Source organism: Suillus bovinus (assembly GCF_016758785.1).
Source record: "Suillus bovinus strain UH-Sbo-P2 chromosome Unknown EDB93scaffold_13, whole genome shotgun sequence".
Classification (NCBI taxonomy): Eukaryota; Fungi; Basidiomycota; class Agaricomycetes; order Boletales; family Suillaceae; genus Suillus; species Suillus bovinus.
Window position 1 is genome coordinate 63,268 of NW_024542069.1, and position 25,997 is coordinate 89,264.

At 47.8% G+C, this 25,997-nt stretch overlaps 9 protein-coding genes across 9 annotated transcripts; 3 read left to right on the forward strand and 6 right to left on the reverse strand.

Annotated features, from left to right (window-relative positions):
• Positions 1-426: 426 nt before the first annotated feature.
• On the reverse strand, positions 427-3,695 carry EDB93DRAFT_1102146 (uncharacterized protein; the record flags this gene model as incomplete). Its single annotated transcript, XM_041447174.1, has 12 exons — positions 427-548; positions 601-707; positions 766-889; positions 945-1,003; positions 1,145-1,438; positions 1,536-1,927; positions 1,979-2,243; positions 2,293-2,325; positions 2,387-2,493; positions 2,560-2,929; positions 2,982-3,456; positions 3,554-3,695. 12 exons carry the CDS (start codon positions 3,693-3,695, stop codon positions 427-429), a joined length of 2,490 nt encoding a protein of 829 aa, XP_041309889.1.
• Positions 3,696-5,307: 1,612 nt separating this feature from the next.
• EDB93DRAFT_154387 (uncharacterized protein) lies at positions 5,308-6,140 on the forward strand. The gene is made up of 2 exons (XM_041455536.1): positions 5,308-5,928; positions 5,985-6,140. Exons 1-2 carry the CDS (start codon positions 5,431-5,433, stop codon positions 6,066-6,068), a joined length of 582 nt encoding a protein of 193 aa, XP_041309890.1. The 5' UTR covers positions 5,308-5,430; the 3' UTR covers positions 6,069-6,140.
• A 2,937-nt stretch (positions 6,141-9,077) lies between these two features.
• Positions 9,078-10,418, reverse strand: EDB93DRAFT_154911 (uncharacterized protein). Its single transcript, XM_041455539.1, has 4 exons — positions 9,906-10,418; positions 9,774-9,855; positions 9,600-9,723; positions 9,078-9,545 (listed from the first exon to the last, which is right to left on the reverse strand). Exons 1-4 carry the CDS (start codon positions 10,178-10,180, stop codon positions 9,493-9,495), a joined length of 534 nt encoding a protein of 177 aa, XP_041309891.1. The 5' UTR covers positions 10,181-10,418; the 3' UTR covers positions 9,078-9,492.
• A 689-nt stretch (positions 10,419-11,107) lies between these two features.
• Positions 11,108-12,153, reverse strand: EDB93DRAFT_154729 (kinase phosphorylation protein-domain-containing protein). The gene is made up of 4 exons (XM_041455537.1): positions 11,968-12,153; positions 11,763-11,917; positions 11,209-11,713; positions 11,108-11,154 (listed from the first exon to the last, which is right to left on the reverse strand). The coding sequence occupies exons 1-3, from the start codon at positions 12,049-12,051 to the stop codon at positions 11,266-11,268; spliced, it is 687 nt and encodes a 228-aa protein (XP_041309892.1). The 5' UTR covers positions 12,052-12,153; the 3' UTR covers positions 11,108-11,154; positions 11,209-11,265.
• A 1,345-nt stretch (positions 12,154-13,498) lies between these two features.
• On the forward strand, positions 13,499-14,827 carry EDB93DRAFT_1061628 (uncharacterized protein; the record flags this gene model as incomplete). The annotated part of the gene is made up of 6 exons (XM_041444840.1): positions 13,499-13,600; positions 13,657-13,757; positions 13,809-14,302; positions 14,358-14,455; positions 14,507-14,581; positions 14,654-14,827. Coding segments are annotated over 6 exons (1,044 nt in total), but the record flags the coding sequence as incomplete, so codon positions are not given.
• Positions 14,828-15,178: 351 nt separating this feature from the next.
• On the forward strand, positions 15,179-16,820 carry EDB93DRAFT_154819 (uncharacterized protein). The gene is made up of 5 exons (XM_041455538.1): positions 15,179-15,188; positions 15,258-15,698; positions 15,749-15,769; positions 15,815-16,110; positions 16,169-16,820. Exons 2-5 carry the CDS (start codon positions 15,470-15,472, stop codon positions 16,439-16,441), a joined length of 819 nt encoding a protein of 272 aa, XP_041309894.1. The 5' UTR covers positions 15,179-15,188; positions 15,258-15,469; the 3' UTR covers positions 16,442-16,820.
• Positions 16,821-16,977: 157 nt separating this feature from the next.
• EDB93DRAFT_1081423 (NADP-dependent oxidoreductase domain-containing protein) lies at positions 16,978-18,061 on the reverse strand (the record flags this gene model as incomplete). Its single annotated transcript, XM_041445618.1, has 6 exons — positions 16,978-17,224; positions 17,278-17,649; positions 17,704-17,784; positions 17,837-17,858; positions 17,909-17,976; positions 18,024-18,061. 6 exons carry the CDS (start codon positions 18,059-18,061, stop codon positions 16,978-16,980), a joined length of 828 nt encoding a protein of 275 aa, XP_041309895.1.
• Positions 18,062-18,330: 269 nt separating this feature from the next.
• EDB93DRAFT_1239439 (uncharacterized protein) lies at positions 18,331-19,422 on the reverse strand (the record flags this gene model as incomplete). Its single annotated transcript, XM_041451632.1, has 4 exons — positions 18,331-18,557; positions 18,618-18,835; positions 18,895-19,075; positions 19,128-19,422. 4 exons carry the CDS (start codon positions 19,420-19,422, stop codon positions 18,331-18,333), a joined length of 921 nt encoding a protein of 306 aa, XP_041309896.1.
• A 501-nt stretch (positions 19,423-19,923) lies between these two features.
• On the reverse strand, positions 19,924-23,435 carry EDB93DRAFT_1248163 (Mg-transporting ATPase; the record flags this gene model as incomplete). Its single annotated transcript, XM_041452680.1, has 13 exons — positions 19,924-20,184; positions 20,243-20,327; positions 20,379-20,504; positions 20,557-20,650; positions 20,710-20,780; positions 20,833-20,947; positions 21,000-21,297; positions 21,354-22,106; positions 22,159-22,278; positions 22,337-22,668; positions 22,724-22,878; positions 22,925-23,167; positions 23,230-23,435. The coding sequence occupies 13 exons, from the start codon at positions 23,433-23,435 to the stop codon at positions 19,924-19,926; spliced, it is 2,859 nt and encodes a 952-aa protein (XP_041309897.1).
• Positions 23,436-25,997: the final 2,562 nt, after the last annotated feature.

Sequence of the window (25,997 nt, forward strand, 5' to 3'; positions counted from 1 at the left end):
TCTTAATCCCCTGATCGACCTGGTAGTGGTAAATCCAATCACTACGTCGGAATCAAGAAGCCCAAAAAACATCTCGGCATTCAACTCACAAAAGGTAAAAAGTTTGCTTCATCCTCCGCGCGGGGGTAATACGTCGTCAATAATATTATTGAAAAACAGGCAACAAACTAAATTGACAATCGATGGGGTATCGGAAGTGGTACAATACAAACAGGTTTCGAAACCATCAGATGATGTAAATTATTGCGAAGCTTGACCGAATTATGAAGAAAAAAAGAGTAAGGGAGATTGAATACAGTAATAACCAACGCTGCAAAAGCGAAACAATATTGACATAGCATCTGGCGTAAACTAACAGGGGAGCAATATTTGTGATGGATCGTAGGAGAAGAGGCATTGGGTATGAGATGTTGAATCCGAGATGGTTCATGCGCCACCCCGTAGAAGTGGAGGGAGCGAACAGTTGGGTGGCAGCGGCGCAGTGATGTTGACGGAGTGGCAAGCTTCTGTCACCCGCTTACGCAAGTCGTCGCATTTACTCAATAACACTAAGAATCCCCATCAGATCAGTGACAATGATGAGAAACTTATAAAACTAACTTGGGCAAGGCCACAACGTATTCAGCACGTCGACTGGTACTATGATGTCTTTAGCAACTTCCAAAGCATCAAGATGTGACTTGTCCTCTTCCCACAAAGAAAGACATCTGTGGTATGGATTCCGTATTGAGCAGGTTTGTGTCTCTGAATGCATCTTGGACTTACGTTGCTACTTGGCTTGCAAACCAAGTAACCTGGAACGGCTGCCTAGTGAAAAGATGGCCATCTTGATCCCCGAGATGGTGAATTGACATTTTAACTCTGCGGATGAAAAGGCTCTGGTAGTACACTGCCATCGCCGACGTCACAATCAATCGACACATCGCGGAAATAGAGCCACTTACGCCACTGCTCAGCCTGTTTGCGGTTGAACTGAGGGGAATTTCCAGCCTCCGCGTGGCCACTAGATACGCCACCATCAGTATGTCTGACGTCATACCAAAAAAAGGTACTTGCGCTCGTAGAATCTGAGTAATTATGATCTGTGTGCTGCAGAAAATTGTTATCGTCAATGGAAAACAGTAAGCAGGTAAAATATACGTACTTGTAGACGTACTCCCGACACATGTATAACAATGTCATATCGAGGTTGCAAGTGTGGGTATCCAAGGCATCCTGAATCTCAAGGGTTTCTGACCAAGCTTCAACTGCAAGGTCGGTTGTCTCTGTGCTGCTAAAAGCGTTTTTCCGGAGACGAGTGGTACAGAAAATCCAAAGGAGCATGCTGCGGCAATAGAGTGCCCATATTGATTCTTTCGAAGACTGCGCCTTGTGCTCGTTGGACCCTCGTTGTGAAATCTCACCAGGGAACAGTAACCGGAACTGCACGACCGTCAGCCTAAGCTAAATGCATGGACAAGGAACAAACGTTGGAAGGATCGGTTAGAAAAAGGTCGCTCGGCTCTTTCTGGAACGCGATGCAATGTGACGTGTACCTGGCCACGAGGTGAAGGGCGCTCCAACACAGCCTCCTGCAAGATTCCTTGTGCATCTCCTCAGGGGTCCATGAGGGATCCCAAGATGGCGTGAAAGACCATGATGACGAAAACTGCTCCGTAGCGATAGATGAATTTGGAAGGGGGATACAGTCGCACTTGCGAGACATTGCATGAGGGGTACGGACCCCGTCCTTGGATATTTGGTCAAAAGGACGGCGTCCGTGAGCAATGGGTACAGCGTTAGGGGTGAAGGTCGATACATCTGGCTCATTGCCGTCCAGGAACGTCAGGCCTAATTGGCGGACAATTCCATCGAGATATGCTAGAGAGCGTCTCGCACGTTCAACGGTATAGAGTGGGTGAGCCGAGGATTCATACACAGCGATAATCTGGATAGAACGTAAGCAGCGATTGAGAGGGGAAGCAGGAAGCACACTTACAAGAGCAGCCTTCGCAAGGGTGATGTCTATCCATTGCGAATTCAATGACGCTTCGAGCCAAGCCTGCGCCTTATCACGAAGCCAGACAGCGCGCTCGCGACCTGCAGACCCTAGTTCCATCTCACTCGATTTCATTAGGGTTGCTAAAGCTAACCCCGCAAAAACAAGTGAGGGTTGCATAAGCGAACGTTCTTCAGGGTTGTACAGGCTGTGAACGAAATCTGGAACATTCACGAATGATAACCAATACCCGCTAGCGGTGAACCTTGGCAAAGATTAAATCAAACCAACTGAGTCACCAGTCGATGACCTACAATGTTGAAAGATCTGATGCTATGTCCTTTAAACTGATAAATAAGACATGATTAATTAGTTCTATTCATGCAATCGAGAATGCAGATGACGTACGACTGATCCCGAGAAGCGGAGTAGCTCATGGCCAAATTATCCCACCACTCCTTGCGACTATATTGTAGGGAGGGCGTTGATGGTACGCGGTACTTCTCCACTTGATGCTGGACAAGAAGCGATCGAGTCAAAAATTATTTGGCAGATGGAAAGGTGCGATAAGATGAACATACCGGATAACTGTCGTCTGAGGCTGCACGCGTTTGCATAGACGAAGAAAAATCAGGCCCAGCAGGTGAAAGTGAGGGTTGAAGTCGAATTCTATCACCATTAGGTTGTAAAACAGGAACATTGGCAAGTCCGCGAGACTCCCGCGGGAGCTCGAAGTCGTCATTCCTGACCGAAGTGCGTTTCCGCTTGGACGGAAGGGAAGGAGGGGACGAACCATCGGTCGGACGTTTCTTACACGAGCGCTGGCGAGTGCCTGGCCTTTTATCAGGCCCTCGCCGTTTAGGTGCTGCATCGTATTGGCATTCATTCGAGCGGCGCACACAATTATGACAAATTGGTCTCGTGGAGTCGCAGCGAATTTTCCTCGCACGACTTAGCAACCACGTGAATGAGCAGCCTGAAATAAGGATAAGAATGAACGCACCATTGCCGACAAGCTATTACTTGATTCGAAATTTCCCTGCGGGGCGGATCTTGGGAAGTGGATGCTGCTGGTTGAGGTTGAGGGGTTGACTCTGAGATTGGGACCGAGGATCGAGTGCTCTCTGGAGTTTGTATTACAGGGGGTTGTGTTGAGCCACCACCTGAGGAATAAGAATGTGGGCGCAAGTCCTCGGGAGAATATCTGCGATTTGGGGGACCTTGGTAAGACAAATTGACGGCGGGGCCATGAGCTGGAGGGGGCGGAAGGCGGGTGTGAGGGTAGGCATGGGGCGGTATGTCAAGACCAAGATGATTTCTTTGTGTAAGGAAAGACTCGGACTGATATGAATTGTGGTGGTGAGGATTCTGATTTGAGTGAATATTCAAAGGAGTTTCGAGAAGATGAGGGTGTGGGTGGATGTTGATATTGGGGTAATCGAACTGAGAGGCTAGGATACCCGCTGCATGTTGTATATCTAGTTGATCTTGATGATAGCGGACTTTATTGTGGACAACATGTGAAATGACGATTAACGTTGTTTTGAAAAGAGTACGAGTTCTGATAAAACTTACTGTCTCCGTGCGGCTGAGGAAATTGAGCCCCGAAGATGGGTGAGTGTAGGCCGGAGCCATCCTCACTGGACTGAGGACCGTCCTCCATCATTACGCTTTGCGGAAATGGAGTGTAGATATCGCTGTCCGTGCTGATGACCATAAGTACTGAAAGAAGGGGGATGAGAGTTTAGAAGGAAAATGGAAACTGGTAATACGGCACTGGTTTTCGATGCTTTGCCACGCGAGACTTAGTTGTAAAACTTGAAGGAGAAAGTGCTTGCTAAGGGGAACACATGCCCACGGCAAGCTCAATGATTATCAAATCTTGATACATACGACATATATTTATCATATTTTTATATTTTATATCTCGAAAAAGGGGGAAAATCTTGTGCTGGGTGCAACTTGCTTTTTTCCATCATATTCATACCCACGACGCAACTTCGGGGCCGCATGATTTCTTGAGCACCGTGTACTCGTGCCTGGTTGTCAGGTGTTCCGAACAAAACTCTAATTTTTTCTCTACTTTTGTTCTTTGCACGAATTACCAAATTTGATTGCCACTCCCAAATTCATCATCAATCTCTCTTACGGCGCCCGACCTTCTTTGTGTCAGACACCCCCCCTCCCCCTCAGGGTCAGTTGATCATTCTACTTGTCAATCGGACTTCCGACCGCACCTTCCCGCGACGATTAACGACCGTCGAATGGCCTCAGCGTGATTGTGCCACGTCTGAAAACTTTAAAATTAGCCGGATAGCCGTGCTAAATTTGGAAGGTACCGTACATGAGTACAAAAGATACTTAAGCGCTGTTAAGTTCCTCGTCGTAAATCTGCGATTGAGGGGATTAGATACCCCTTACGCTTGGATACCCCACATAGATGCAGAACTGCGGTCACATCGCACCAAACAGCTCATTTAGGCTGATTTTGATCACGGCTAGACACGTCAGCGCGGGGGATTCTCTGAGATCTTGGTGTGTGGAGTCCCTTACATATGTGATTCCAAATGTTGTTACTTACGTCAAATCCTACCAGGTGCGATCACCGTCCTCTCGTTAACCTCGTGCAGGCCCATATAAGAGGACGGCATAACTTCACCGAATGCCACTTCCATGAAAACATAACATCAGATGCTATTTGTGCGACTACAATGTCCCATCCCAAGTCGGAACGTAACAGGAGTGCGAGCAGGTACCATGCAAGCAAGGTACCTACCGACACTCACTGGGCGCCTTTGGTTTCACAGGCGCATGCTTTCCTGATAAGCCAAATTAGCATACTTATGCTAAATCATAGGTTAAATTGAAAGGTGGCTGTGAAACCTGGCATTAAACTGCCGTGCAGAACAACTTTATGGACATGCTTCTCCTCCACAGAATAAGTCCACCAGTCGAACTGTTACTACATATGCCACGTTCTATACAGCTTTGCCTGCAAGCCGCGAGCTCGAAACTCTCTAATCGTAAACCATCACAATTGGTACCGAAATTGCTATATATGGTATCCTCTGTATTCGGGAATACAACTGTCCTCGTGTCTTGCCTCATCCATGTTCAATTTCTTGTTCTCATGTTGTGTTCGTCAACGTCGGCGCAACTTAGTATGTACAATGAAACAGCTCATGGAATCAATATACTCAACAATCCAGTAGACGGTTCCCGATGAACGCACCTTTCTAATCCCCGCCACCACCGCAAGTGAGACTCCAACGCAAGTGTCACACCTTACTCTTCATTGTCTATTTCTCAAAGTCGGCACAGACCTCAGCCACGGGTAGTCGACCATCAGAAGCTAAAAGAGCGGTTGGGTACAGTCGTGCGATCAAAAGAAGGGTGTGTCCCCTCTGTCTTCCTAATGGTTATTTCCTTCTCCTACAGCATGCTTTCTGACCATGTCACACAGAAAAATGGTCAATGTGAATGCCGCCTTCCCATTTAACCTCCACAATCAGGCACTCGGTGAACCTCCGTCCCGTAGTGTCTCAGGCGGAACCTTGGATAGCAGTCGGCGGGCCTCGCGATCTCCCGCACGTGATTCGTTACACACGAGGTATTCGAGCACTTCGCTACACCGGGATGCGGAACGTTCCGCTTCTCAGAGTAATGATGCAGTGGAAGGGAGAGGCGATCCGTACAAGCCCATATTAAATGTTAGGCTTGTATCGACTGCTGTGAGCAATGTTGCAAATAGGGCAATTAATGGCATCTCTCGAGGGCGACCAGGACGTGGGATCGAACATGGACGAGTGATGGTTGTCAGTGCTGACCACATTTCTCATCCTGGCGAGGATGACGAAGAACATAACAATGTGGCTGAAGATAACGATGCACTGACACCTCGTCCACAGACCCATGCTCCTGATGGGAATGCAAGTAATTCGTCTGATAGCGTAAGTTCTTAATCTATGGTTTACATCCTGTGACCCTAACTCGGTTTCTCTCCAAGCCGTCTTGTGATGTCAATGTCATACATACCGAGGATTTCACGATTCGTGACGCTGGTGCTATATCGTGTTCCTGGGGAGACTGAATGCTCCACATCATTTTTTTCTAAAATCTGCATGTTCATGGCGGAACTTGGTCGTCCGTGTAAGGTAGCATATAACCCTTGCATGTGTTTCTGCGGGGTGCTGCAAGGATTGTTCCGCATAGTCGATGTCTGCCGGATCTAATTTCATGCTACGCCTGGTTGGTATTTGCCCATACAAATGTTACGGGCCGATTCGTTAGTCAATGTTTTCGTCACAACTATCTTTGATTGAGATACACTGAAATAACGGTACAGATCTGGGACCATGAGTTTTCTATTATCTTTGGCGGCGTGATGTCTCAATCCTGGATTTCCTGTATCCCCCGCACTGCGTTCTAAACCATCAGTGAAATCATCCATGATAACGACAGAAATATATAATTCTGCTTCTATCAAACATTAGCTATACGCCAATAAATTTGTGCTTGGATGTAGAGGCATTGGTGACAACATTACGACATCACCAGCAATACAAAAAATTGTGGTTGACGGTGGGCACGACGATGACTAGACATGGGTGATGCACAAGAAAATCTGGGCAGGGTTGCAATAGCCTAGCAATTTGAGTATTTATTTCCGCAATAAGGCAGCTGCAGCGCGGTGGTCGGTTTTCCATTCTCATCGGCGCCCATACGTATGAAATTAAGAGCCGACTCAGGTGCGTTCCGTGCTAGATACTATACATGTCCCTCCGACGATGAGCTCAAAAATGACACGATCCGCAGGTACTATGAGCTGTTAAGGGAACGGCAGCCAGCCCTGAAGGCCCGAAGTTTCACAGGAAAAATCTCGCATGCGCAGACCTGGCGGATCATTGCGCATCACTCGCTCTAACTTAAGTTCATTCTCGAACATGAACGCATAAACACTGAACCATAAACGTGAGTACTTTTGAGTTTGTGTATGTTGGAGATTCAGGACTTCGCGCCCTGACATCCCCACGATTTTCAGGTTAACGCCCAACAAAGTTCGTTGCCACGGCTTTTGCCGCAGAGCCTTGCTATCCGTATGACGCTTGTGTGCTGACGATTTTAGATGAGCGTGGCAGCGCGCGCGTCACGCGTCAGCGCTTCAGCCATGGACTCCGCAGGATGCCGAACCGGTTTTTAGAGTTATGTCCATTAGGTCCTAACCATTTTGTCGGAAGGTGGAAAAGAAAGAAGCACCCATCTCAAGACTCAACTCATGGACATCCATTGAAGCTTAACTATGCTTCTAATATCCTAGTGTGGCACTCTATATGCGTGTTGCGTCCTCCTTTGGCAAGGTCACCGGGCATGGTAAGTCTATGGGGTTCTAGTTCATGAGCGCTGTGACAAGAAATGAAAAACAGTAACCTTAAACGTGGACGGGACATACCGCAGTGCATACCATATACACTTGCGACCGATCGGCACTCTACCCTCACTGGCCGAACCGGACACTACAAAAGGACGGTGATTCCCTATCATGGCTTTCGGCGACGTCAAAAACTATACTGGCCTGGTCCATCGCACATCAAAGAACTTCCAGAGCTAACTCCACGAGGGATCCGAATTTCATATAGCTTTGCAATTACTGCACAGTTGCCAAACGAGTTGGGTTTTTTGTCATTATCTCAGACAACAACTGGGCGCGCTTCTGTTTACGGAAGGCTGTTGCACCATTGAGAAACACCTATGATATGGTCGCTATCGGCGTCCCCTCCGCATTACATGCACGCTTCTTGGTTGTCATCTTATGGACTTGTGGCATGACGACTTGGAGTACGAGAGGATCTAACATAATGACAAAGAACGCATTTTCCATTCACTCGGGAGCAACGCTCCTGAATATACATTGGATGCACACTCATTTGATTGATGGGGTCAAAATCTCAAAGAAATGCTCAAAGCGAAACAGCATCAGTGAGTCGATAAGATTGGCGGATATATTCATCATCCTAAGTCACCAAAGAATACCGCCAGAACTTGCTCCAGCAGAAAGCACGGACAAATATCTTTATGGAGTGATAGATAAAAGGACCTACAAGGTTCTCTCCGATTCGGAGGCACGTCCAACGTTTGAACAATCTGGCACTGACTTGCAAATTGATTTTCTACTCGGATTTTTCCAACAACCTTGGGGCATATCTTGCCGTTTGCATGCATTTGTCTTCCCTTGATTAATATATTCTAGCCCACCCTTATCGATCGTATCGCCTCATTATCGCCTCTTGTCCTACTTATCCACAGGTCGACAAACTAACCTGGCTATGAATATTCACTCATGTATTTCACTCTCTGACCTGTAGGCATTCTCTCACGACCAGTCCAGACACTTCCCGGTCTTCATCATCTTTCCGCAAGCTTTGGTTCGTGCTTGAATTATCGTCCGCATTCTCTTTCACTGGACTGAAGCTTTGTCAGTTCATCTGCAATATCCCTTCTCGCACATGCAAGCCTAATATTTCTGCTGCCCCGATTACTCAAAGGCGTCGTCGCGGTAGCGGACTTTTCCTTTTTTTGTGCGGCAGATGTAGGGGCAGGATTGCTCGAGGTCAATTCTGCTGGCGGAACTACGGAACTGTGCCACGAATGATATTTGACAACACGATAACATCCACATCCCATCATGGTGAAGAGCGAGCCCACTACTGCGATTTTATCATCAACAGATTAAGCGACCAAGTCCTTAGTTATTACACTCAAATTCCAAAAACAATATATTTCACCAACCTCAAATTGCGATACCGTCGGCCAGCAGTTGCTCTATCGCTCCAGTCAAGCTCCAGTATCATGAATGCTGTGTCGATCCACATATAGATTCCGGTCCGGTGTAGCGGGAAGGACTGCAAGGGAATCAAGGCCAAACCTCTATAGCGGGAGGCTACGGCTCTATCTATCGAGGACAGACTACGACTCGCGCGAGGACTACCGACTACGAGCCAGGACTCTGCGCCAGGACCTGCCCATGTCTCGCCCTGCTCCGCCGGAGAGATCGTTGCTGAGTGATGTTATTCAAGTAAAATTGGTCTGCCCCGAGTTGTTGTAGATCTTATCGGTGCGTTAATATTATCACTTATGAAGGAGGACGCAAGAGGTCTGGGCACACTCATGAGTATGACTTCTAAACTGTAGAATTGATGACTAAATCGATCCTTCGCAGCCTGCCGTACTACTACTCATAGAATTCTGCCAACGAAAGGCTGCTTGCGATACAACGCTTCTAAAGCGTGCTATAGGGGTACACGGTACCGGCATGGGCGGAGTTTCAAATGCGTCAGGCATCACATATGCAGACAGCCCCAAGTCGACTTGTCTCACACATTGCATTCCCCCCTCAAGAACATGGTACGACGACTACGGTATGCACAACTCAAAATGATATGCTACAATATACAAGAATAAAGTACGAATGTAGTAGTACAGCTTCAAAATTCCAGGCGTTGGTCGTCAAAAAAATATCAAAGGTTATGGGCAACTATATGCCTCATTATTGTAAGGGACGCTAGCATCTCTGTACACCCCAAATCAGCGTCGTTCAGCTAGATAATTGAAAAATGGGGCATACCGGCTGCGAGGTGCGGATACGCCTCCTCAATGGTAAGCACGCACCCAGAGGAGTGGTCGTATTCTGGTTCTCCGGGTACTTTCAACGAATAAGACGCGACTTGCTGGTTGCTTGTGTTTGTGCACTAAGAATTATGCGTAAGACGTGAAAAAGCACGTGTGAATTAGTACGTACCGTCCACTCCTCGCTCTGCGTGGTTCGCCAACCCCATCTGTACTGTTGGCCATCTGAGCCAATGAACTTCCTTGACCTTGCGCTAGATGATAGATAAGCTCGGGAAAAAAAGCACGCGTGGTCTAGACTCACCTCTCATTGGCAGAATGTTCTAGGAAGCTGTTCATGGATACCTGTGGCCCTGACCCAAAAGTTATTGTTCCGAGGGAGTTGTTAGAGCCAAAATTTAGGATCACGACTGGATCTGTCCCTGTTGCTGCGTTGTAAATTTTGTAAGTCGTGTGTGTAGATTCCCGAGCAGTGCATCGAAGCGTCAAGCGTAAACGATCATTGATGTCCACGAAGTGTGATCCTGTCAGCCTGCCCGTCTTGTCCTCCAAGAGGTATGGCATTCCATAGCTGGTCATGATGGTGAGCGAAAGACAGACAGGTTGAAAGGTTTTGGCGAGGGGATGATGAAGGAGAAATTCAGCCGCGCCTCAGGTATTTCTGCAAGTTAGACATGGCAAGCCGTCAGCCTATTTCGGCAGCCTGACATATCAGAAGACCGTCATGGTATCCGGGCGGTAGATAGGACAGATTCGCATTGTCGTATAGCCGAGATATAAAAAAAAGACCGTTAAGCGGTAAATTTATGAGATGGGCACGTTGAGTTCGAACGCGCGACCTCGGACTGACCGATAGAGCCAGAAGGATTGGAAGACATGCGAAAGAGGAAGCGTAGATCAAGGATCAGGCAAGGTGTTCGTCATGCACACTATCCACGAAGACCAGATTGAAATTAATAACATCCGTGCCTGTCATGACGTACCAAGGAGGACTGACCTCAAGGGTAAATAGAGACAAAGCCTAAATTTCATTAGGTTTCACCTTGTTCACGGTCGATGAACCTGAAATCATGCGACCAGCGTGGTTTTACCTAATTTATGTTTCATACGAAATAGCACAGATCTAATGCATTTTGGCTCTAGCACCAGCACGTTTGCCAAGCGCTGGGGCATGCAACGAGGCAGAGTCAGGTGAGGCATGAATCGGAACGAGTGATAGGGCGTGATTATCGCATGGGGAATATCTCGAAATCTCGAAATTGAATACAGATCTGTGGCCAAGAAATCTCAGGCATGACCGACATGCACGCCAATTCGTCATCAAGAGATCCATGGATCTTCACGCATTTGATCCCCGATTGACAGTCCCATGCTGCAATGGTGTGGCCCCAATGCGCACATATTAGCGTGCAGCCTAAACTTGGCCAATCTCAGGACGTACTGCAGTTGACAATACCTAGAAGGGCATCTTCGTTACGGCACATAAGTTCCAAATATTCGGTCATTAGCGGCCGGTGCCATGATTCTTCCCCGAGAAGACGAAATTTGATGAGCTAGTGCGGGGCAGATGCATTGCAAGGTTCTAAGTGCGTGATATATGAACATACTAGTAGGACAGCCTGCTTAGGTAGCATGACATATTTCTTGAAGAAGACTCAACCGAGTTAATCTCGTTCATGACGGGTACTTAGTCTGTCCCTTTGATTAAAGTCCCATCGCCGCCGGTCTCCTTCACGTTCCCTTTCGCGTGCACCTTCGTCGTAATCTTTCACATGTCGAGGAGCATGAGGTGAACGATTAGGTGGTAGGGGCGAACGACTGCGCCGCGGGTATCGACGCCTGCCGTGATCAGCGTCTTTGCTGGGTTTAGGTGAACGTGAACGGGTCCGATCTCTGCGGGAACGTTGTTCGTAATCGGCATGGCGAGACTCTCGATGTGCCTCTTTGCGAGCTTTTTTTTGTTCCCTCCTTTCTGCTTTCTTACGGCGCTTTTCCTCTTTCTCTGAAGGAGGCTGTTCACCATCTGCAGCAAGGGCTTGTGCCGGTCCTGATTGAACGCTCGAGGAAGCTTTTACAACAGGAATGCTACCAGATGGTGCAGCGGCAAACCCACTGAGAAAGTCGTTCAATATGGGACTGAGATGTTAAGGATAACACTCACAGTGCTGCAGCAAGGGCCTCTGCTTCTGCCTCCTTGATCTTTCTTATCTCTTCTTGCCTCTCAGAATCAGACTTGATATCTCTATTATACCAGTGAACATCTTTGTTCTTCTGCCATCTTCCGGTCGGGGCATTGATACTGTGACCCAGATAGTTCTACTTGACGATCAACATGACTAGGATAAAGATGGTAAGAGTCGACGAACCTCTCTGTCTTTGTCTGCGGAGACATCCGTCCATTTGAACTCTGCCTGGCCTCCTCGAGTGCCTCCCCGAATTGGTTCAAACATTGGAGAGAATGTGAAAAGAACCTTGTGTACTCGGGGTTACCCTGACCGAGGCACCGTGAGAACTTGATGAGCTACTTATCTTGGCTTCCATCTCATTGTCGAGCCTCGTGTCCTAGGCTCTACATGAAACGTGCTATCTTGACGCCGGTACCGTGCAAGTACTGGTCAATAATTTTTTTTTTCATATACCTCAAGTTTACGCTCAGACCTGCGCCTGGGTCTAACGTACATACTTCCGAGCATCGGATAGACCTTTCGACTGTTCTGATAAAGCCTCTTACGAGTCATCCTGAAGTCGAATGATAGGTCTCTAATTCGATTTAGGTAATCTGGCGAGCTCGTGCATGCACAAGACGCTAGTAGACGCGTGATTATGGTTTTACGCGACTGAAAGGCCTACGCGTCTGCACCTGCAGTATGACTTTATGCCATGCGTCCGATCGTGTTGGGCTGCGTGGTTGCCACCATGCTAAACGTTAATCTGAGAGCCTCGAAGCTTGCTTTACTCGATTGTTGCAAAGATTCCCATGTAATATTCCCAAAGTCCTACGTAGTATCAAGTGTGGAAGTTGTTTCGAGTTTTTCAAAAATATTTTGCTACTTTATTCTCTTGTTACTTCTGCCATCATATCCACCGGCTTCTTTTCGTCCCAATATGCAGCTGCGTATTATATTTACGCTGGAAGAGTCAGAACTGGTGCATCGAACGTTCATTTCGAACGTCAACCCAACTTCGCGGCATTGGTCACCCCATCAAAGTCGTGCAATCGCGGCAAGGGGCGCTGAGCCCAATCCCGTATCTACGACATTCAATCACCCACACCATTACCAGCGATTCATCCTACGGTGGCTTCTATGAGGTTACTACATGCCTTAGTACGAATAACCATGGCTGCGGCTAGGCTGCTCTACCTCCACTTTCGTTTTCACGCGAGGTCATTTTTTGGGGTTCAGGTGAGTGACCAAACTATCGTCTCATGACCTGGGTGCTCATCACTGCACTTCGTCGACAACGCTTCACAGACACCAGGTTCCCCCTGGTCGTTGGACTCTGGCGCATTCCCTTATCCCCATCCAAATAAGGCAAGGCGTTAAATTATTCCAAGGTTTATCCGATCGGATAACTTGAACGGAATTCATGGCTTCAGGTGTATTGCACGGAAAGTATATGCTTCCTCGAAGCGTTTGCGTTGACCGAGTGCACGCTTCGTGTGTTTCGATTCCACCTGCACCTTTTTGCGGAACTATTTTGCTGATTTGAATTGACTAATTTGTCATTGATCGGTCACGAGGACGCACGGGCCCTCGTGGCAAGAAACGGGGGTTTTGCTGCATGTGGAAATAGCCGAGCAGAACCTTCGTGTTCTCCTCAACCATCGTTTATCGGTCGCGCAAACGTCAAACGCACTTTACATTCGTCTCTTTCACTTCTGCGCCATCCTCGACGATGAGCAAAAAGGGCAATAAAACGCAACAACCAGAAACCAGCTACGCAGAACGTGATATCGTGCTAGCTAAAGTACGCGGCTTTCCACCGTGGCCAGGCATGGTATGTCGCGTCTTTTGAACTTTTCTGAAAGACATTCGTGCCAATGGCATGTGCAGGTCGTGAACCCTGACACAGTCCCCTCTATTGTGTCCAAGGAGCGCCCAGCAGGCAAAAAAACTACGTTCCACTGTGTCAGGTTCTTCCCCGCAGGCGACTAGTATGTCAGTACTATTCATTCTTTTTTACTTTATTGAACTTTGGCGTCCAGTGCTTGGCTTGTGTCAAAAGACATATCCAAGTTGAAGCAACATGAGATCGAAGCATACATCAACGAACCTCACAAGAAATCTGGCGACCTTCTGACAGGCTATCGGATTGCACTGGACCCGTCGAAATGGGAAAAGGAACGTGAAAATGCAGACTTGGCAGCGGTGGAGCAGGAGGACAATGCGCCAGTAGATCAGCTCGACAGTGACAATGACGGTGATGGTGGCAAAAAAGCGTCGAAAACCAAGAAGCGAAAGCGGGAATCTGAGGTGCCTCCTCCCAAGCCCAAGGCCAAACCCAAGGCCAAAGGTGAGAAAAAGGCTCCCTCGTCGAGAGGGAAGAAGAATGGCGCCAAATCGAAGGAAATGGTTGAGTCAGAGGACGACGGTGAACCAGAAGCCGAAGCTGAAGAAGACGAGGAGGCAGGATCGAGTGCTAAAGCAGCTCCTCCCCCATCTAAGAAGCCTAAGCGAGAAAAGGAGGAGGATATTGATCGTATGTTCGCCGTTTTCCATCACGCCACACCCTTTGTGCTCATTTTTCCATTCAGCTGCCTTGGAAGGGGATGCCGAAGCTAAGAAAGTCCGAGAATGGAGACACAGATTGCAGAAGGCCCTTCTGGGGAGCAAAGGGCTACCTCCAGTTGAAGTATGTTCCATCTGTTATCGGCCAATCAGTCCTCAATCAACATTTCTCCAGGAGATGCCTGCTCTTGATCAACTTTTTTCAACTATCGAGAATTATGAACATCCCAATCTCATATTATACCTCTCAGTGCGTCCTGCATCCCATCGTTCATGTTTGCAACTTGTACTCATGGCTTCTGTTGCCTAAATTTTCATGCAGTTTTCCAAAATCGGTAAGGTCATGCGTCACATTGCTGCTTTATCCACGGATAAGGTTCCCCGCGACGACGAATTCAAGTTCCGGACACGAGCAAAGTCAATGGTCGACAAATGGCACGCTATTCTTGGCGCTAGCAAGGGAAATGAGAATACGGTTGAAGGCGTTGTCAACGGTGCACCGGCAGATGCGAACGCTGCTGCAGAGAAGAAAGTCGATATTCCGCAGACGTCTACAGTGGAGAACGGCCCTTCCACTGCTGCTGCAGACACATCGTTGGGTGATGTTACGATGACAGAAGCATGAAATATCTGTAGGCCCCCTCGATGCATTCAAGTGTTGTCCTTGTTCCATATTTTCTTTCCAACGTGGCTTGTGCCCTCGCGTTCGAGGCTACGACGTCAACTGTATCACTCACACGCTCATCGTTGAAGCTATTTTACATTTCACTTGACACATTATTTCCTTGTGGCACATGTGTTTCAATGCTATGCTACGTCGTATGCTTTTGCGTCGCGGGATGAGTTTGAGCGTCAATGTGAGCTGATTTCGTGCAGCTATCTGCGATGGAGCACTTGCTGGACTACTAAAATAATCTGCACATTAGCGTTGAGGGCCAAATCAACGTTATGCGCTTAGTACAGATCGTTATGGACACTCCATGCCACAAACACTGATCTGTAGACGAATAACGTTCCTGCATGTGGTCGTCAAGGCCCGCAGACTCCGCCCCATGGAGTTCGAATTCAGGCGCTTGAGCTTGGCGACGTAGCAAATACGTACATCCTGCCGACACGTTGCTATTCGCATCTTTCGAAAATGGGTTTTATATTACAGGGCCTCAACTTAGTACCTAGTCGATGCTCGCTCTTAGCTGCGCAGGGGTCCTTGCATTCGTGTGTACATGCCAGGCGTTTATACCGCAAGAGCCGACCAACAGTCGAAGTAGAAACATCATGGCGTCAGACGCGCATGCAGCCTGGTATCCGAGGTTATGCAAACTCATGTATCGAGATCACATCGGAAGGTTTCCGAGAAGCGAACTCCGGTGAGTGGGTTGACTTTGGTTAGTTGTTGTTGACTTGTGACCAGCCGCAGAGAGCATTTTGTCTTCAGCAGGTATTAACTAATTCTATGCGATAAGTTTGAAGATGTGTATTCAAGACATTTCATATGTTTTAGAAACCTCCGCCCCGAAGCAACAGCCTATGGACCCTCTCAAAGTACACGATCTTCCAGAGATACCACCATTCCCCACTATACCAACCCTCCACATATCCTTGGGAGATGTCACAACGTATATCCAACCACTGGTTTCGCATCAGTGGACGATCGGCCACGTCTCTACAGGAGTCGGTGAAAATGAAATACTCTCTCTGGAAAAACGTTACAAGTTCAAGGGCTTCGACGATGTCATGGACTTTGTTCAGGGAGTCGCAGACATCTCACGTACAGAAAATGTGCGTATCAAAGCCCCCCATGATTTCCAAGATGATTGAGTTGTCATATTCAAACTAGCATCATGCTCGAATCGTGATCGAGTATAGCACCGTGGACATTTCTACGCACACACATTCAGCGTACGCCTTTCACCGCGTAGGAGAAGGAAAACCCGAGTCTAAAAAAGTTCCTGGGCTCACGCGGCGCGATGTTCGATTCGCTATCAAGATCGATGAGTTGCATGAAACATTCAAGGAACAAGGGCGCACGGTGCAGTTCGTACCAGCAGGCCTTGCCGAGCTGCAGCACCAGTCTATGAAGTCAGTGATACGAAGATATAGCCAAGAGTAGGCGGTCACGAAGACGGAGGATGTCCACAGCACATCATTGAGAAATACGAGGCCTCATTGAACGCTGCTAACTTCGCTGTTGATTATAATAAGTCAAATAAACGTTCGCAGAACTGCGTGGTACGGAAATGTCATCACAATGCACCCGTCAAATTACACAAAGGGCCATTCTTCAGGCATGGACACTCTCCTTACATTATTCAACATTTTACCTCGTGCTAGAAAAGCAGATCTTGACCTGGAGCATTCCAGACCTAGCCTAGAGCGTTCCAGAGCACTCTAGAATACCTTTCAAATGAAATGTCAGTTTCCTCGCTGTGGTCTCATTCCCTGGTTAGTTTCATGTATGACTAGCAAGAGAATCATATCCGGTTAGAATGTTTAAAATGGTGAAATCCCCTCTGTTTATGAGGGTATGGTGCACATCTACAGGACGAGTAGAAATAAAGGCACCCAGAAGAATGTCACGGAATGGTCATAAATATCGTTGTACTACATTACAATACACTGAGTTGTTCACAGCATGCACTGTCTTCTTCATTTCCATATCAGATCTGTAATTCTTTTATAATCATCGAGCACCTCTTCCTTGAATACTATGCGCTCTGCAGCGAGATCTTGCTGCATGTGCAGTTCACTTGTAGTTCCACTTAAAGGGACGACGTTGTTTAGTTGGGCAAGTTTGAAGAGTACCTGCGCGGCCGTGACGTCTAGTTTATCAGCAAGAGAAGTAGTATGCGAGTGTGTCAGCAACGCTGGGGAACCCGTCAGTGTCCAGAACGACCTGTCGAGTGACTGTCAACCGTCTAAAAACTCTGCAATCCGGAACTAACGCACTGATAGACGATTCCGTTCTCCTTACAGTACGCCCAGACCTCTTTGTCCCAGGCATTACCTTCAAACCACCTGTTTTGTACAATCTGCACCTTTCTTTCTTTTTCTAGCGCTTTCAGCACTCCAACATCATAGACGTTGCTAATTCCAATGGCGCGCACAGTCCCCTCATCTTGTGCAGCCATGAGCGTACGCCAGGCTTCCAGCGTTAGGGGCAAAGTTCGAAGAGGAGAGTGGAGAAGGTAAGCATCGAGATATGACGTATGCAAGCTAGCCAGTGATTTGGAAAGGGAACTTCTGATCTGAGCAGGGATACTGTCTCGGGGGTTATATGGGAGGGGCTTGGTTGGGTCTTGACCAGGAAAGGGGGTGAATCTAAGGAGGCTTCACTTCAAGCTGCTGAAGAAACCCTGTACTGAGCCGACGTACTTTGTTTGAATGTAGACATCTTCTCGCTTTATACTATGCTTATCTTGGAGAATTTCCAAGGCTTCTCCCACAAGATCCTCTCTGTAACATGCCTGGTATCAAATGAACTAACGAAACACTCTGCAATGCATACCTGTAGTGTTTTGGCTGACATGCTACACAATTTGTTCACCATGAGCAAAACTCAGACGACTTGGACACCCACCTGTGTCTACAGCTCGGAAGCCTTGAAGGAATGCGCTTATCACAAGGTGAGTTGTTCTCTCTCCCTTCCTACTTGCCAATTCAGCATGTCGCATGCTCGCTGGCTGAAAGCTCACCATGCAGTTCCATAAATCAATTTCGGAGCTAGATTCATGACAGGATTCGATCTTGCAATTGCAGAACTGCCAGCAGGACTCGGTATAAGTACGGGCGCATAGGGCGGCGTTTGCATTTGGTGCATCAAGAGTAAGTTACCGACATCTGTTTCGCATCTATCTCGTGACGACGTCATACGATTTGTCCTAGTTAGGAGATTCTAGCGCTGCGGACCCAAGTCGTTGTCGAACTTGCAGTATCATAAACAAGATACAAATCCAAAAGTCAGTGGGAACTCGATAGTTGGTCTATAAGGGAACCCGGTACTCAAAAGTAAACGACCTTCACCTTCGCAGAGTTTCCGACATGGGTCCCAAAGGCTTTCACCGTCCCCGTGTACGGTGCAAACTTTACATCAGCCATTTTCTTTACCCTCTCATCTTTCTTTATATCCCTGTCTATATCTGCATTCCGCCGCTTGAATGTGTGAAAGTCGTCTTCGTCCGCACCGGCGTCTTGGCCCGTCCCAAACAAAGTTGCGGTTCCAGATTGAGCTGCATCGCATGCGGCGCGTCATTCAACTGATCACTGTAGATTGGTTCCAAAATACATACCTTGTTTTCTCAGTCCGCAGTCTTTGGCCAAGTGAGACGTTTCGCCACAAAGTTTGCAGCAGCCTCCATTTGGATAGACACCCTTGTCCTTGTTTTGTGGACAAGATGATGCCAAGTGACCCTTACCAGAACACACAAAACATGATGCAAATGGAAGAGGATGATGAGGGTCTTCTGGGGCCTTGCATCGCGAGAGAGTGTGCTGATTTGAACCACAACTAACGAAACAGATTCTAATCTGCCTATCGAAGGGACAAAGTAAAAAAAGATGACGCACCGATAACATATTCCAACAGTCCTTTGTCTCGTTACACCACCACCACCACCGCTGCGTATGGTTGGACAGTCTCTTGCAGTGTGCCCTTTTTCGCGACATGCAAAACAAGTAGTGTCTGCGTATTTCTGCGCAATTCGTTTCTGCCGTCTGGATTCAGAACGTTGAGCAGGATCTGGCCGAGCTGCAAGCGTTCAGTAACATATATGCGTAATTACTCGCAGCGAAAGATCTACTCTTTGGTTTCCGTTTATCCTTCGGTTTCTTCTTGGGCTTAACTTGAAGTTCCGCTGTTCCAGTATCACCAGCGTCCTGTGCCTTGTCCTCGCCATCACCACCATTTTCTTTTGGTTTTTTTGTACGCTTTCTTTTCTTTTTTGGAGGAACTGGATGATCGTGTGGCTGGCTTTCGGATGGTAGAATGGACGTCGAAGCTTGTGGCTCTGTTGGTGGTTCAACAGGCTCGGAATCGTCAGGAAAGCCCGCTTGCACATGCGTGCGCTTTCGACCAAAATCCGTAATCCGCGTCATCGTTAGGTTCTCGACGCGGCGCAGATTGAAGTGTGCATATAATACTAGATGTGACGCAAAATTTAAATTTACACTCCTTTTGGGGAAAATACCTCATTTATCGTTGGCAGTAGATTAGTACAATACTTCAAAGCCTCAGTTTTAGTACTGATGATTGTGTTTCAAAGACACAGTACATGATTGCAGCTCGCGGTATTCGCTCGTTTGCTCTTTGTTTAGTTGGAACAAGACACTACGATGAACGAAACATAAAATTGCATTGAAACATATCCTTTAAATTCGATGAAATCTAAAATCAACGGGAAAAAAAACTGGCATAAATGATATCAAACGCTGTAAAATCTATGACACAATCCTGTTAGAGGCTGTCATCAGTATATCAAAATCAATAAAAAAACCAGAATCAACCAAGAAAAAAAGGCACAATGACAACGACGCCGTAAAGTCCACGACGAATCCTGTTAGCTCAGAACCTACGAGCTTATCGACATAATGCTTATTCTAAAGCCATTCCTTGAACGCAAGTTGATAAAGTGTTTTGGCAATATGCACGACCAAAGCATAGCCAAAGACCGTCCCTACCAGGTACGCGTAGAACATGGGCTCAGGTGGGGTCATCTTCAGGGCAGTGTTGACCTTCGGAATGTATGGGATTGCAATAGCAATACCAGCGATACCGAAGGTGGTAATAACGACTGAGAGAGACGCGCGGGACTGGATGAAGGGGAGCTTGCCTGTTCGTAGGAAGTGAATAATCAACAGCTTATCCCGTGAGCGTTAGCACGTATTTTGAGTTTGTACAAGTTAACCAAGATCTTACCTGCGTCAGAGACCCCTCGAGAAACCAATTCGTTTGTGCAAGGGGAACGAGTGGGTTGTCGAGTGTACGAATGCCGTAGTGGAACCTGAAGCCGCCCGGTAATGGACTATTTTTGATCACGCAGGGATCTACTCACCAGTTGATAGAGAATGTGATGATATCAAAAGGGCTCGAGAAGGGACCCATGCAAACCATGAAACGAATGATTGATTTCGCTCCCCATGTCCTCGGGGCCACCAAGTACTCGGGGTCAACATTATCCCTAACATATACTGTTCAACGTCAAATATACGACTAGATGTGGTGATGCATACCAAGGAATTGATGCCTGAGAGAAATCATACAATAGATTCTGAACAAGGAGCTGCAGCGGGAGCATAGGATCGTATGGAAGCCACGCAGAAGCAACTTCAAAAACATACCGCATCAATTAAACACCGTATGAAAGACCAACAACGGACACATACCCAAGACCGAAAATATATTACCAAAGTTGGAAGAGGTCGCCATCTTGATGTACTTCAGTGTGTTCATGAGCCTACGACTCTCATTTAGCGTTCAGCGCAAAACCTCGCCCCAGATGAACTCACGTAATCCTCCCCTCCATCACACCGTCAGCGACTACAGCCAGGTTCTTCTCAAGTAAGATCACATCTGCTGCCTCTTTCGCAATGTCAGTTCCGGAATCCACCGAGATCCCGACGTCTGCGCCACGTATAGCAAGAGCATCATTGACGCCGTCTCCCAAGAAGGCGACTGCTCTGCCACCACCACCCTGCGCGCAGGGCTTTCACGACCTCGAGCTTCTGGTAAGGCGAGAGTTTAGCAAAGATGATGCAGCGATCAATGGCGTCCTTGTAAGCATCCTGATCATCTGCAAGGGCTTCAAGCTGGGTGCCAGTGAGAACGAGCCCTTCCTCGCTGTTGGAAGAGAGAGACGCCTCCACATCCTTCTCATCCACCGTGTTCGACGAATGTTGGCGAGATGGTATAATCCCGAGGTCGCGAGCCACCTTCGCAGCCACTGCAGGAGCATCACCAGTGAGGATTCGAACCTGTTGCGAATCGCGAGATTAATTGTATCTTAGGAAAGCGCAGAGGAAATGCATACCTGCACGTTCAATGCGGCCAAATCTTTGATTGCCTGGGTGGCATCGGGTTTCAATGGATCAAGAAGCCCGATGAATCCGATGAAAGTAAGTTCGCTCTCGTCAGAGCATGATATGGTCATGAACGGCTTGATGAACTGCTCTCGGTAGGCCACAGCGACAAGACGCAACCCCTCCTCATTCAAACGCTGGGCAGTATCAAGAATCTTTTGTCGCCCGTCTGCTGTGAGGATTGGCATCATCGAAGGGGATAAACCAAACGGTCCCGAGGCATTTGAGGAAGGAGGCAGCTGGTGGTTGTAGGCTGACACGCACCGGTCCAAGACTTCTTCTACTGCACCCTTTGTGATTAGGAGTCCTTCAGTGCCATCGCCACCGGGTCGCGAAACTAAGACCGACAGAAGGCGGCGTGACGAATCAAAAGGAATTTCGCCCTGCTTGACCCAGCCGTCTCCGGGAATGTCTGTGAAGATGTCCTGCTCACTTTGATTGACGAAGTCGACAATTGCGTGGTCGATCGGACTACGAGAACCAGTCTGCAGAGAGGAATTGATATAGGCCAACTTAATGGGAAGTTGTGAGAGTTCTCCCGTGCCCGTCGCGGACATTGAGATGCGCACGAGGTCAGCAGTAAGCGTCCCTGTTTTGTCTGAGCAGAGAATCTGGATGGCGCCAAGGTTCTGGATGGCATCAAAACGCTTCACAATGACTTTTTTGCGTGCCACACGAACAGCAGACAGCGCAAGGTTAGATGTCTGCATCACAAATGTCGTTGAGAGCTACAGTAGCAGAAAGCAATGTACATACCACAATCATTGGCAACATTTCTGGCGTAATGCCGACTGCAATGGCAATCGCGAACATGACCGCGTTCTTCCAGTTCTTACTAATAGCACCCTGGATGATGAACACAATCGGGGCCATAACCTGTTCAGAGAAGTTAGATTCAGAAAATATACAAAATTCGATAAAAATGTTGACTTACGCCCATGAAGGCCAACAAGACATAACTGACTTTCCTGATGCCAATTTGAGTAGCATTTTCCGGTCGTCGTTTGGAGAGCTCCGTGGCGATAGAAGCCATGTAGGTATCCTTGCCAGTCGAGACGACGAGCGCGTATCCATTGCCTGTGACAACAGATGTGCCCGCGAGACAAACATTATTATTGTGTAGTAAATCAAACGTTTCTCCGGGACGCGAGGCAGTAAGGCGCACGGTTTTCTCGATGGGCATCATTTCTCCCGTAAGCGAGGCCTGTGTGATCGTGATAGCCTCGGCCGTAATGAGAACACAATCACCAGGGAAGACATCGCCGCCTATTATGGAACGCAAAGTTAAAATGATGAGAAGGAAAGATGTAGTACTACTTACTGGTGACACTTATGATATCACCTGGAACTACATTCCGCTGATCGATTTCGAGCTCTTCCGAACCGGAGCTTCGATGACGAAGGACGCGAGTATTCGTCGTGACTGACTTGATCAAATTGACTGCTTGAATCGTGGACTTCAATTCTTGCCAATATCTGGGGCAATGTTAGATCAACCCTAACAAAGACAGGGCCCGCGAACCTTAAGCCGGTCGAAGCGACAACCATTGCCATCATGACTACGAACGTAGGAATCTGCTGAGTGGCAGCATTGATAATGGCGAGGATAGTCAAAAGGAGGTTGAACGGATTGGCAATGGCCCCCCAGAGCATGCGTATCGCAGCAAGACGATGTTCCGCCATCGGTATGTTAGGTCCGTGAGTTTTGAGGATCAGGGAAGCCTGCTCATCAGAAAGACCGCTAGGGTTCCATCCGGGTTCCAATCTAAAGAAGGGGGGAATCGAAGAAATAAACAAAAGGATTCACAATGGAGATGCTAGACATACACGAAGATAGCCGAGACTGGGACCTGGGCGAAACGACTGAGTTTGGCGCATATGAGCTTCTCCTGCTCCTGCTTCTCACTTGCAACCTGTTGTGACGGGATGGGCGACTTGTTGCTCTCGGCAGCTGGGGCGGCTATGTCAGGCCCGTGCTTTTCGAAAATTCCAAGGGGGGAGCGAAGGGAGAAGAGCTTTGCAAGTGAGGGCATCACGGAGGCTTCATCGTAGACAGGATGATAAGCACCCAGTACGAGTCATAAAATTTACATGGCACAAACCTTCTTACTGGAACTGGAACTGCTGACGGCGAAGACACCTGGAAACATTCTGATCAATCCTCTGAACGAAATACGTGAAAGAGAACACTGACTGTTTAGCGGGAGTTGGATGCGAGATACCATGTATGAGGATCCAGTTGAACCAGGAGAAAGAGTTTTTATATCTAGGCTGAACTAGCGTGCCAAAAATTTTGGTCTCCAATCGATCCCTGGCAGGATTGATCACTGATTAATCGTTATCCGAACATGCAGCCAATCAGGAACCAGGAATAATTGACGAGATTGATGGTCCTGCCAACGTGTCAACATGCCAACCCCTGTCACTCAACCCACGGGTAATGCTAGCCTCGTGGGAGCTACGCCAGGTGCGCTGATACCCTCAAGCAAGATTAAACTCGCAGGTGACATTGGCAGCACCAGTGACCAGGGTGATTGACCTACGTTAGTATTCCGTCGGCTCTCCATCGAGCTCCGAGTCCATCTTCCACTGGCGGTGAACTTGAAAAGTTTGTCTTCATTACATAATATTATCTTAAATTAGTAGTCATAAGCATCATGCTACGCTACACACCCAAGTTCTGTGGGAGACATAGCACGATGGGGATATGATGATGAAGGGCCAAAAGTAGAAGGGCTGCTCCGAGGACTCGGAATGCGCTCGACCGTAAATGTCGAGGTCCATCCGTCCGTAGGAAGTGAAAGTGCGCGGAGGACAAGCGATTGGCTGTCCCCGAATTGGCATTACGCAGCTATTAATCGGCTCAGTACGAGGCTAGGCAATCAGAGATATAGTTTTGCGCTCAGAATCAAATGCTCTGAAGACCATAGGACCGGCAGGAAGTGCGTATCCGGCGAAGTGGCTGCCGCTAATATCATAATTTAAATCGGAGATTCAGACCGCGGAGGTCTTGTCTGCTTAATCACAGAATCTTCAAGTACATCGAATTTGAACTGCTCTCATGCATTAGATATAAACACGGGAAGTTGGAACACCGGGGAGCTTATGAGTGGGCGGGAGGTGTCGGGGCACAAGACAGTCAAGACAGAGAGCACGCGAGAGGAGGCGCTCAATAGATTGATTAGTTATAAGAAGGGTTAATGCAAGTGAGAGCACAGCAGGTGGTAGCATGTGCACCAGTAAGTTCGCTAACTTCTTGTGCCTGTTGTCAGCGATATCACGCGCAAGAAGGAGAGTGCAGCAGACATACTGTTCACTGAAATCTTAGTGCAAAAAAGCAGAAGAAATAAAATAAAAATATGATGGTAGGGTAGCAGTGAGAAAATTCGAGGAGCAGCAGGCGAGGATCCTTGACTTTCATGGACTCTGTAAATGATGTATTCAGAGACTGGCGTTTCATGAGACCATGTTGGGCGATCTACTTTGAAATGTCAACACACTCGTAGCTAAGGGTCCTTGACCTTACCTTGTTTGCTACGAGTTAGAGATTGCAGGGAGTGAGCAAGGTCCGAGTGATTACATGCCTGTATTTTCATAAGCAACGTGCGAGCTGATGATTTTGGTAGGTTGATGATGGCTTATCTTGCATCGCCGAGAAATTCGGGTAACCGAGCTCATCGGGTAGGCTACAGGTATGTCGCTGGTGAGCAAACCACAAATTGCGACGTACTGTGAATGAACGACCTTCAATAATCCTCATTTGACCATTTCTCGTGATTTTCCTGGAGTTCTGGACCCGCGGTGCTGTCACAGTTATCTTACCGCCGTCAACGGTCAATTCCACTGGCATCCCACGTTCAATCTTGGTCCCAGATTTCGGGGTCAGCAGCTGTTGACGGGTAGGAACGAGCGCCTGGCGTGGACTCCTCTCACTCGTGATTCATCGAAAAATCAGCTAGTTGATCGGATGACCGGGCCCGGATATCGATGACTATTTGTTTGGAGGCCGGCGGCTTGACTTGATGATGCACGCTTCAAGCTCTGAACCCACTTTATGCGTACTGAGCGAAAAGATGAAATGCTTTTGGGGTCTATAGTTGAGCCTGCTTCAGTTTTTGTGCTTTTTGAATTCATTGATTGTTTTGGTTGCTTCGGAGTTTTGTTCTAGTGCCTGTTCACTTTGCCACCCCCTTGGGCAGGCACAACCGGTTTTTGCCAGATTGGTTGGCAACTTGAAAGCTCCCGAGTTCTGCTAACAACAGTGAGGGTACCTCTTAGTAAATGAATTCTAGCTTCCGGTGCCAGATATGAAACAAGATATGTTCGTTTACTAGGTTTCCAGTACACTAGCCCTGGGCAACGGACTCAGAAGTCACGAGCCCTCATCAGATGGCGAGATGTTGAGATCCTGGTGGCATATTCATTTATATAGCTACTCGATGTCTGGAGAAGCATCGTCGAGAACAAATGAGGGCTTTTCGGATGGCCTTTCGGAACCCCGCAAAGTAAAGAAAGTAAGCTTGGCAGTGGATATTTTCGAGGCTGGCATCTGGTATCGAATCTTTCGATACCTCATAGAGCCCCATCATGCGCAG